The 12,518-nt window shown below is 39.1% G+C and overlaps 1 protein-coding gene across 1 annotated transcript; it reads right to left on the reverse strand.

Annotated features, from left to right (window-relative positions):
- Nucleotides 1-967: 967 nt before the first annotated feature.
- Nucleotides 968-10,559, reverse strand: LOC136446134 (homeobox protein rough-like). The gene is made up of 6 exons (XM_066444424.1): nt 10,441-10,559; nt 7,558-7,798; nt 7,047-7,135; nt 5,436-5,559; nt 4,890-5,003; nt 968-1,857 (listed from the first exon to the last, which is right to left on the reverse strand). The coding sequence occupies exons 2-6, from the start codon at nt 7,788-7,790 to the stop codon at nt 1,707-1,709; spliced, it is 711 nt and encodes a 236-aa protein (XP_066300521.1). The 5' UTR covers nt 7,791-7,798; nt 10,441-10,559; the 3' UTR covers nt 968-1,706.
- Between the last annotated feature and the right edge of the window lie 1,959 nt (nt 10,560-12,518).

Consider the following 12,518-nt stretch of genomic DNA (forward strand, 5'->3'; position numbering starts at 1 on the left):
TATGTAGGATACTGTATTTTGGCCCGTTTCTCAGTTTATCATCGTTATGTTACTGAAAAATTGTCTGTTACAGAACCTGGTCGCTTGCTCTAGATAAACTTGTATGGCCTAAGAAAATTACTGTTGAAAAATTGGGTCGGTAAGTAGATTTCGGCCGAAGTGATCCAACATATACAGTTTAACGATGTAAAACAGAAATGAATAAGGACACTGGTATATACGTTTATATTCAAACATCATATCCTTGTTTGATGTGTATGTTTATATCACTTTTTCTATCGCAACACAAATGTGGACAATATTCATGTTGAAAAACGATTCTACGACGCTTTCATCACTCATATGTCGGATCGAAATGTTCATGTTCCTTGCCAGCAGTCAACCACCCCCCCTCCCGCCACCAGGTTTTCCCTGCGGCCAGTCGGTAACCGGAAACACAACATTTTCTCCAAGGCCTGAGGAGTGTATGTAAATCTACTTTATCTCGTGGCTCTTTCCTGGTTTGTATAAAAAGCGTGGCATTCTAAACCCCGGCTTAGTGACATGGTCTCTCGTCTAATGCACAATTGTATCTCTTCAAATCCTGAAGATCTGACCAGAAATCTATGATTAGGATGTGTCAAAAGGGAATCTTTGTGTCAAAGTGCCCTTTCTTCCCGATAATTCTTTACAGATCTTTGGTATAAGAAACCTCAGCGGGGGGCAGGAAGACCTGAACTTTCGTTTTACTGCCAAAAAAGTGGAAGTTTTGGCTGGAAAACATTGTTTGTTTTTGCAAAAAAAACTTATTTCAGGTGCCATAAGAAATTCCAACCAGCACAACAGTACATAATTTTACCTTCAGTGCATTGAATAAGACCAACACTCTGTTACTATTGCGACACAAATTTTCCAAGATCATCTTTTGTTGCCATAAAAAACTGCAATAAGTTTACTAGAATAAAGACTTGCGCTGTCCACAAGAATATTTTCATTTCTTTCCACGTTGTTTTATTGTGATTCTCACTATTTAGTTCTCTATATGCACCATGATTCTGACCTACTGTACATTCATTTCTCCATATAAATATGCATACATATACCACGAATGAAGACCTTATTCATAACTATACTGAATAACAGAAATGTTTCTCCAACATATATCAGTGTTTAAGTACATTGCATACATTTTCGATCAAAGGCTATGGGCAATGGAAGTACGTATGCATGCGACCATCACATGTCGAATTGTGACGACTAATTACACAATAGAATTTTAATCCTAACTTCTCCAAGTTTCAACTCTGTGTATGTACAGCTATTCAATATTGCGACTTTTAAGAAAAATTGATACAATCTAACGATAATGCATTACTTTTAGTGACCTTAAAATACATATAGCCTGACTAAATCACACTTCTGGCCTCATGGTTAGGCCTCTCTGCTGTCAGGGGTTCTATAGAGCCCAGGACAGTGAGATTTTGTGTTACACAGACTAAACATACATACATAGATATATACACATATGGACGACATGATAAAGGTATTTGGACAAAACGACGACTTTGACCGTCAACTATACGATTCCAAAGGCACGCTATGCCATAGCTGTATACATGAGGCATTGTTTGTAAACTTTCAACACTTCAGAAGTGACAAATCTGATATCTTGACAACAGAACGATGTTCTTTACATATCACGTTGACACCACGTGATCATCACGTGATCACGCTTTGACAGATTTATGGTGGTTTCCCTCCGTTCCGCAGAACCCGGATGTACAGGGGAGACCAGAGCCGCCATTTTTTTCCCGGTAGTAACAAGCACCGCAGTAGCCGCCGTAGGCATGAGCGTAGGGTGAGGGCAGGCCCAAACACCTATGGTCGAGACAAAAGGTGTCAGATCTTGTCAAACATGCAAACAACAATAAAGTACATTGACATGAATGAAAGACGCTATTCCATACCATTAAAGAGAGTGTGTGTGCGTGTGCGTGCGTGCGAGAGAGAGAGCACTTTTAGCGAATTTTCCCTCCCTTCGCTGACATGTTGATAATTGATATTTGTGTAGGGACAATATTGAGCCAGTTTTAATTTTTCTTATCCCTGTGCAAAAAAGACGTCTCTTGTCCTTTCACTGAACTGCAAATAGTATGTTATTGCAAGAACCTTAATTACCTAGCGTTGTACCTCGAGGTCTTTTATCTACACATTGAGCTTACTGTAAATCTTGACATGTTCGCGGTGATTTCATTTTCACGGTGATCTCTCCACCGCGCATTCATAACACCGCGAACATACGTTTTGAATGTATTTTACTACTGTACAAGAGAAGTGTTTCGACTACGAGAACCTCTTTTCCGTTCTACCACGAAATTAAGTGACAGTTATTTAAGTGCGTTAACATCATTAATTAGGAACTAAACAATACTGAATGGATGCATCTCTTATGAGAAAAAAATTATCTACAAAATAGTTTGGGTTCGATATTTGAAGCATTGCACAAAGACCGTCTGGTAGTTTTGCTTTACGACTTTTTGCTCAGTGTAAGGTCAAGAGACGAAGACCACTTCTGGGCACTGAACTAACACTCAGGACTGGAACAACATCTCTTTTCCCTGAGTCCAAGCAATCAGACAACTAATAAGGGTTCTGCCTGGACGCTTTTAGAATAGCGTAGACGTGTGTGTACAGTAGACATCCCCATGACAGCTGTATTGGACAACATAGGAACCGCAAACGATGATTGTAGTATAGATAAAAATCATTGACACCGAGGGCAAATAAAATTACACATTTAGATGCTTTCAGAATGTCGTCATCGTCGGTTCCACCTGTTAACTGGCCCAGTTTTTTTTCTTCTGCTGTGAGAACGAACGATCGCCTCAGGTATCTCTATTGTCTCTCGGCAACAGATGGAAACTGCTGATAAATCCGCTTTGAACCGCCGCACTTTCCCACTACAAGGGACCGGCAAAATTGAGCCAGGCTGGCGACGAAAATTACCTCAGGACAAAAGCGGATTGAGAATCCGATATTGCCAATTCTTCTAGCAGATTCTAGACTTCAGTGAGTGGTAGTCGTTTTAGAAAGGGCCTTTCCTGTTTGCTATGTTTGTGCAAGTTGGAACGCGTGCAGTTTAAAATAGATAAAAAAGATACTATGCTGCCAATTGAAAAATCATCATTTACATTGGCACCTTGTTATCAGAGTGTCAAAGAGAAATTATCTGCTTTAGATGATCTTTGGTGACATGACACAACAAATCATGTTATCTCAACTCATTTCCATCATCTTTTGGATCCAATGACATTTTAGCAGATAACCTACACCTATCCGACAACAAGTAAACTCTATTACCGCAGCTTGAGCACAATTGCTGGTGTAATGTTGAGATATCGCTTTGCAACGCTACGAACATAACAGTATGACTTCTTTGATTGGTTTACGTTAAGCGAAACAGGGAAATAGTGCATACCATCGATGAAATATGGTTTCTATGCTAAGAGCAAATTGGTGAAAATTTGAATTGTTAATCTAAACCATAGCAAAGGCAAGACAAAACATTCGGTCTAAACAAAGAAATACTTCTAGTTATTAGTGCTGATTTTGGAATTCCTGGAGTTCAGATATCTGAAACCCTAGCGACTGTCAAGTTTCACTAAGACAACTACAGTCTCCTAGAGAAAATATTTGAGGAAATCTTGTTATGGAAATTACAATTGTTAGAAAAATACTTGTGGTCAATCTAGTATGAAATTTCAATCTTTTCTTTGTTTTTCTTTGAACATTAATGGTATGCACAAAAAGTTAGATTTTTCCAGTACGAGGTTGAAAAAAGGACGTAAGGACAATAAGTGATGGTGGTACCCCAGGTCAGGTAAAGAGTCTACATATGTTTTTCAAAGGGTTTGTTTGATAGAATCATATCTACATTTTTTCATTGTAAAATGGAATGAAAACTATCTTTCCATTGTGATATCATCTAAAGGAATCCACAGACAATTTGAGTAATTATGTAATTTTGCACTGGCGTTATCCCAGCGTGACATTTTCACACGGCTAGGTGGAGGATCTACATAGCTGGAATAGCTGCGTTGATAAATAACATTTCTTTCTTTCACAATCTTCAAAGGAATCTGTGTTTCACATTTTTCTTTTAACCCGTCCTAGTATTGAAGCTGCGGTCTTGAGAGGTAACGAGGCTGAATATTTGTGCTAAACCCAAACTTTGTACAACAGATCCTTCAAGGTGATATAGCTGAGAGAAGTAATCTTAGATGAAGGAGGAATGTAACATTAGCTGTTGTGACATACGGATAGCTAAGACAGGTGTCATGACTTCATTCGTTGACATCTATGAATACGTAAGTGATTGCAGGAATACGATTTCTAATGCTAATAGTCTATCTAGAGAAATAACACTCAAATGTAGCTAAACAACTTGTACCATGTAGCGAAACAACTTGTGCCATGTAGCAAAATAACTTAATTGTCATGTAGCAAAACGTACAGTAGCGAACTTCTACAATGTACCGACACTGGCCGCCACAGACCAGGGTACAACGAGACAACAGACGGAACTTGACCAATTGCCAGCGCGATACAACAAGATACCATACCCTGTCCACCTTTAAACAACCCCGTATAGTTGGCCTATCAAGAACTTATAAGAATTTTACTATTGTTAAGTTATATGTTTTACTTCCATTGTTTTGTAAACGCCATTGTTCACACTGAGATGGCTGTGAGGTGATGACATTGTACGATTTTATTGTATTAATGGTACTGTTTGTGAAATGAATGATGATAAAACCAATGATGATATTTACCTACATTACATTCAGGCTATATAGGAAACCATACCAAAGATGTATACGATACGTTGTACTGGTGTTTTAGTATCATACCTGTATTGTTGGTCCAACTGCGCTTTTTCGATCCGTTTGTCCTTCGCACGGCGGTTCTGGAACCAGATCTTGATTTGTGTCTCGGACAGGCTCAACATTTCGGCCAACTCAAACCTACAAACAACAACAGCACAATGATCATTGAAAATGTAGCATGAATTGTACTTAATATGTCTATGTATAGGGTTTTTCAAGTTGTGGTGGCGTTACATAAGGGTAAAGAAACATTCAAAAACCTCTACCAAGTTGACTCACATAAAATGCCAAATTTGACGAACAGAGATATACATTACAAGTGGATAAATTATTTAAGGATATAAAGTATGATGATAAGAAAGCTGCGTTTGTAGACAGCTATGTTGTATTTGTTCGCTTGTCATCTCTATCTACTTTAGTTTCTACATGGTATTTTAGTACTATATGAATTTCAACAACTTGACCGGCGGTTTCCTTACTTTCTTTCCTTCCTTCGTTTCTTGATTATTAGCAGTTTTTCAAATCTATGTTTTGTGGTTTGTTTGATTTCTGTCTCTTCATTTGACTTACCGTCTTGGTCTTGTGATATACTCAGTCCTGTTGTACTCTATCTCTAACTTCATAGTCTGTTCGGTAGTGAACGTTGTTCTCTGCCGCCGCTGTCTGCTGTCCTTTCGTCGACGCCTTATTGGGACTATGGGCAGAACAACAAGAGTTATAGTACGGAAAACAGCTTCATAATTATGCTTCTAGCTTCATAGTTTATCTAGTAGTGGAGCTAGTTCTCTAACGCAACTCTCCAAGCAGAGGAGGGGTTCCGGCTAGTTTTTGACGTGTTTTTCTACTTTGTCTTTTTTTGTGGGGTTTGTAGAGACAAAAAACAACAAGAGGTATACGTAGAGTATGAAAAACTTATAGGCTTCTAGCTTCATAGTCCTGCAAGACTCGCGAACGCCAAGGCTTTTAACTTCGTACGAGCCTGGGCAAAGTTCCAAAACTAAGGCCTTGGACCGAAATCAGAGTTATTTCCTGAATTAACCTGGTCGTTTACGATAGCAAGTTTATAGTGCAGCATTGATAACATAAATAACTTCATTGCTGTATTTTGGTCAATCATGGTGTAGTAAGACTTCTTCATTTGATATATATCACATCGCCTGGAGCTTACATGTATATAATTGATTCAGAATGAAACGTGCATTTCTTCCTACTTTAGAACTTTATAAAAGAAATTACTTGAAAAGGGAAAACAAGCATTTCTACAAGCATACTAAGGATGTGTAATAAGTAATGTATCGCTTATTACATAGAGCTGAGCAAATATTTGTCAATAGTAAAATCATTATTTCTACCTACTTGAAAACAAGCGACAAGCATTGGCTACAACCAACAGACAACTCCCTACAAACGTGTTTGGTTCGCACGTATCGTGACATGATTAACGATTTATCATTCCCAATCGTATTGATGTCTTTATCACGCTATCAAATGTACATTATGGTCTAATCATAAGAATTTCTATAAAGCCGTCATATGTTTTATGATTATAATGTACCCCGATGGTTGTTTGTGGATTACAGAGTGATTCTATAGGGTGGCAGGTGTTTCCGGGTGGTGTGTGTTGCAGCTGCAGCTGGCGTGGGGGATGAAAGTTAAAGGAAATTAAACTGCAGCACGGTGCATGCAGCGTTATTTTTCATCTATAACTAATAGCGAGCAAGAAATTTTGTTGCCTCAAAGTACTCACACACTAAAACTTTCTCTTTGGGTTTGCTTCTGTGCTAAGTACATTCTACAACGCCACCACTACACAATGTATACAATTTAAGTACACAGTATCCGGTCTCTGTTGTATCTAAAACGCTTAAGGTAGAGGAGCCGACTGAACTAGTACTAAATGTTGGTGCAATGTAGCCTCGCTTCGCTGTGGTTGTCAGCCGAGCACGCCGGGTCACCCATACTACATAAGTGTGGTGGATTCTTTTAACTGCAGCGGTTTGACGCTTGAAGCCCTCCCCCCATACGCGGGGCCACTGGCTTTACGTCACCATCCGAAATATAGAATGCAATCCCTCACGAACGACACACGAGGAACTATGTCTCTATGATATGGATGGTTTCATGGTATAAATCATTGTAACTGAAGAACTAGTATAGAATGTAAAATGTTATGTTACTCACAGTATCCGGGAGGCAGGGCAGGTAGACTGGTTCCCCCACCGTAACCATAGTCCGAGTACGATCCAAATCCCGTGTCCTGGAGGTACGACCTAAAGGGGCGGGGAGTGAAAAATCCGTTTTTCTTTTTCTAAAGAAAAACCTGCATTTCCGTTATGATACAAAACAAAATATCTAAAAGCAAACATTCGGGACAATTAATATCAAAAGCCTTTAGAAGTGAAACCTGATTCCTTTTGACGTTGAGCTTTTTTTATTTTCGTTGTTAATTTTGTATTCTAGTTTTATTTCTTCTCTTTTTTTCTCTCTGCGATGGAGAATGCTTTTCTATGATTTCGTTCGCATCAGCACTCTAGTACTAGTTCCGTTGCGTAGAACGTAGACAGGTCCTGAATCTAGCCAAATACGTAGCCGACTTTCCCAAATTTGAAGTAGAGCGTTGTCCCCACACCCTGTGCAGACTACCTCTAAAAGGGTACATATGTGTTGCCAGGAAGAACGATCAAAAGTTTACCTGTGGTACATCTCTAACTGGGTCTGTATACACGGCATGGAGTGTCCGGGTAGAGATACCGCAAGTTTGGCGTCGGCAGCGGACATCGGCGGCGAGCTGGTCGGGACGGACACGGAGGTGAACGCCGAGACTCTCGGCTCGCCCGTCGCGGTGGACCCCACGAGAGGAGACGGACCCTCCGAACTGAACCCTCCTCCGAAGGCACTTGTGTTGCACGGTTTAAGGAGCTCCATTCTACGTCCTTTAAGGAGAAAGATAAGAATCCCCTATTCATATGCACATCAAAACAGTCAGCAATAGGAAGAGGCGTAATTTCCCCTAATATCTTTACAATCACATTGATTCGAGGAGTTTGAGGAGAGCCACACCTCCATCACGTTAAAGAACCTGCCACACTTATCGAAAAGAGCAGGCATCCTTCCCGATGTGAGTGGATCAAACCTTACAGTCTGATCCTAGATAGCTTGTACTTTCTGTAGAAAACTGGTGTGTTTCGCCGAAAGATGGTTTACCGGTTATGTGAAACAAAGAAACAAATCGCGACGTTCTATACTTCAAAAAATAACTACAAACACACCAAAGTAAAAAGTATATCTTAAAACACTGTATCTTATTTTGATCTACAGCACATTGGCGCTACTATTCCACTGTATAAAACTGGTGTATTATGCCTCAAGGCGGTCTCCGGAAATATGAAACAAACAAATCGCGACGTTCTATACTTCTAAAAACCATGATAAACACACCAAAGTACAATATACATTTTAAAACACTGTTTCTTATTTAAACTACGCCCCACTGGCGTGTCTTAAGTCAACTAATCTGCCGCTTCATCAATTGAAGAAGACAATATGACTGGTGTTTAAGATAAGACAATTGTGGAACGAGGTGATTTTGTTGATAAAAGTGACAGAAGACAGAGACCGTGCCGCCAGCTTGGGTCGTTACGGGGACTAACTCCGTTCCGCCCGAGGCGATATCCGTACATTGACCCGTGGTGTCCAGGCTTAAACCTTTTCATGTTCCGAAATGTTAGACCCCAAAAAATGAACTCTTTTGTTGTTTGTTTAACTGCATTGATGTAAAATATAGATGCATGTAAGAGGAATTCTGCGAAGTCAAATACATACATTTTACATTATTTTAGAATATATTTCGTGAACTAAACAAGTTCTTTTCTTCTCCTACATTTGTAGCTAGTTGTTCAATGGGGTTTATTCTGGCGTCAGCACGACATACAAAACTGACATAAATCATAAATCATAAATCAAAACAGATATCTGGAGTGGTTAAACGTTACCTCTGTATCAACACCTTTGCTAATCCCTATTTGACACTTCAGGAAATCCCCAATGAAAGATAGCCGTCGCTGTCGACCATTAGTTTCATCAATCAAATTCGGTCTTTCAACACCCCCTTTGTCTGTAGTGGAATAGTCCAAATCAGATTCCTATTTCAAAATTCCTCTTTCTGTGATAACTTGACAATTATTACAAGCAGTAGACATCTTACTACTTGTCCAAAAGAACTGTATTATCATCATAATTCATGTTGATCAACATTGTATTCTTCACAACTTAAAGATTTTATGTGTTTCAAGTTAACAAAAGATGGTTTTAGTCTTCGCTTCAGCAATCTTTCAAAAATCCACACATTTTTAAATGTGTACACAACATGATAATTGAAAGTACGGAATCCTTTATATGCTAGATTGGGGCACAAGATAGGTCAAAACAACATTGCAAGGTAACTACTGAGGTTGTGTACCGAAAAATTGCTCCGGAATGTCGATGTAGCTATTTTCCATTTTGTTGAGAATGACTACTGCTTTTGTACAGTTTATGGTCATGGATATGGATGGGCAAAGCAAGGAAGTTATCTATGATGTAAAATAAGCAGTTAGTCTGTGATAAAAGTCTCCAAGAAGAAAGAATGTCAACGAAATTCGCCTTTTTTTGTTGTATCTTGTTTTGTAAAATGAGGGGCATTAATATTGTGAATAAGCAGATGTTATGCGCGATTTCTGCCAGCAAGAAACCGACGGTTATTTTCTGCAGTATTTTTGCAAATTTCAATGGTGAATGAGTAAATCTAAAAACAATTTATAGACGTAATGCTGGAAAAAACGAAACGGTACAGTATGTATGTGACACAGTGGTTATATTGCAACTCTGTTAAATGATGTTTACTTCTCTAATGTCATAAGTGAGTCAGACAAAGTTGGTAGGTAAGGTATCATAGCTTTTTTAAACGTTTCTTACAGCGTTTCCAATATTTAACACCGTTAAAGTTATCAGCAACGTCAGGACAAAAATGTCGGGTGTTCGTTGCTCTAGCTTGGCAATTTGATTTAATGTCTATCATTTTTGACAGGTACCAAACGGTTCCACAATATTCCAAAATCATCCTATAAGTTTCAATGACTTGACGTTTCAAGGACTGGCAAAGTTTGCTTATTTCACAATTCCTTATTTCTGTATTATTTGCTTTACTTGCTTTACATTCTGTGTTGCATGTTTGTTTTGATGGCGGCTTGAAAACAAGGCAATGACTTGAGAGGGTCGCCGCCGTTTATTGCAAATAAATGTTGCGATCAACAGATATATTAATTCATGATATACGGAAGCTGAGAGAAAATTAGAGTTTAAGATCCTCCTGTCTTCCGCAGCCCGAAAAACATTGATGATTCTTAATTTAGATTGTACAAAACATTTGACATAAATAGGACAAACGTATCATCAATTTAACCAGATTTGAACCTCATAACAATGACAATAACTCAAACATTCAAAAGTCTCCGTCTTTACAATCGGAACAAGCATGCAACTTGCTTAAAGAACTCATAGTGAAAATATGGTAAAAGATTAGAGTATGACAACCTACCTTGAGTGAAGGCCGTCCGAAGTGGATGTCTCCCGATCAGTCTTACGAATGTGTCGCTGCTGAATCGACGGCTTGAATAAATACCACGATATAATTGAATGGAAGAGGCTCTTATTAAGTGTAATTACTATTCCCTTGGGGCTATATGCCTCAGAAGCACAGTTTCAAAACAATCTTACTCTTTTAAAAAGTAATTAACAGAACCCTTTACATTTTAGGTGACAACCCGCAAATAACTATCGCAAATAAGAGTGAAAGGGCAATAATTGACTTGGCTGGACTTCACTAAAGTAAAACTCTCTTTTCTTAGCTAAAACTTGAAAATTTTGATTTCTTTGCCGGTGTTGCCTAGATTTTGAGTTGATCCCCACCAAATATACAGGCTAGGCCTGAGCAGAGATCAATTTCCGTTAATAGATAAGGTCAATTGTGTCATTGACAGGTGTTTGGGATAGTTTCAAGTCTCGGTGGACTTGCAAATGTACACAAAGCTACGTTACAAAGTAGCTTCATGTGCTGGACGTTCGTCGGTTGGTTGCCATGCACCTGCGTTGCCACGGAGACGGTCGGTACGAAATTGTTGTTTGGAAATTAGTCGTCATTATTTTGATATGATCTGAACGGGAATAAGGACCACGTTACTTGCAGTACAACTGCTTCTCTCACATTTTCCCAAGATTGTGTCATTCCGACCCAACAAATAGGGCGAACCACCTTAGGGGGAAACATGTCATGAAGATTTGACACTTTGCCAGCGACGAGAATTGACTATTTTTCTCAAGATACGGGATTCTGTCCTAAGATTGGATGATCCACTAAGATTATACATGATAAAAGCGCCGGTATCTCTTGAAAGGCGGCCGTGGGAGGCGGGGACGTTAATGTGACCTAATCTATGGGCCTAAAGGCGCAACTGTGGACACGTTTGATCGTTTGGTAACCTGTCAATCATGCCAAATATGGCAACAAAGGTTTTTGACCAAATTACCTCAAAACTCAGTTTGCAGCTTTTCATAAGTCAAAGAAGACGGTTCTATAGTATTTATGTATCATCTTCCACATAGTTTGACGAACTGTACACACGCACATGCCCCATAGAAGTGTTCTGTTCAGAAAGTTCAGTGACAGATTGACACATTTGCAGACGACAGAAACCCACAAATCTCCCGGATGAAGAGAACACCTGTTTCTGTAGAAAATGGCGCCTGTGAGTTGTAAGCCACAGCCTCGCTAACAATCCACGTCTGTACTGGCAAGTGTTCGCCACCTATAATTACAACGAGACAAAAGATCAAAACAAAAGATTAGAAACTGAAAAAAACGAAGGTCCCCCGCCATCAGATTCGAAGTATACGACTTGTCTGCCTATTTTGAAAGACGTTTTGTCTGTGAGTCCACTCGACTCGTTAGTAACACCTGGTCTGAACGAAATGATCTAAAATTCTCTGCTCTCAAAGAGAACTCTTAATTGCTTGGGACAGATCAAGTCATTAAGGCGTTGTTTCATGGTAATAGAAAATTATCTCCACAGTGAGCAAACTACTGTTCAACCAACCGAAACATTCGTAACTCTCTCTCTTCTCTGCGAGAGTGGGAACTAAACTTCTCGTCGACCGCATGGCACGTTTTTTAAAAGCTTTTTGATGCGTGTTAGTCAGGTGACATGGAAACTATAGGATAAGAGGGTTTGAGAAAACGCAGAGACTCAGACTTTAAACGTTGACGTGAACATTCGTCAAATCATGACAAGGGGCTCAATCCATCTTCGTTTGCTTGACAAAGTCGTTTGATAAGGACATCTGAAACAGATCTAATTAATTAAAACCAATTTGTCGCCACAATTAACTATCTCATACTTACGAAATGAGAAAAAAACATGTATGAAAGACGTTTTTATTGTTTCTTTTATTTTAGCCATAAAACGTGGCTACTCCTTTTACATGCAATTGATCACTGAAAGAAACAAAATAGGTTGGTCTTGTTGATACAATTCTCTGCAAAACCATAACATTAAGTTTAATTTGGGACCGACTTCTATGTCATAGGTAGGCACATTTCTTATACTTATAGATTCCTGT

This window comes from Branchiostoma lanceolatum, chromosome 12 (genome assembly GCF_035083965.1).
Source record: "Branchiostoma lanceolatum isolate klBraLanc5 chromosome 12, klBraLanc5.hap2, whole genome shotgun sequence".
Lineage (NCBI taxonomy): Eukaryota > Metazoa > Chordata > Leptocardii > Amphioxiformes > Branchiostomatidae > Branchiostoma > Branchiostoma lanceolatum.

Excerpts from the sequence above, each read along its gene's own strand:
- LOC136446134 (XM_066444424.1), bottom strand. The coding sequence starts at position 7,790 with ATGGAGCTCCTTAAACCGTGCAACACAAGTGCCTTCGGAGGAGGGTTC. Across the intron at positions 5,560-7,046 it reads TGCCCTGCCTCCCGGATACT|TCCCAATAAGGCGTCGACGA; the intron begins GTGAGTAACATA and ends TTCTGCCCATAG. Across the intron at positions 1,858-4,889 it reads CAGTTGGACCAACAATACAG|GTGTTTGGGCCTGCCCTCAC; the intron begins GTATGATACTAA and ends TCTCGACCATAG.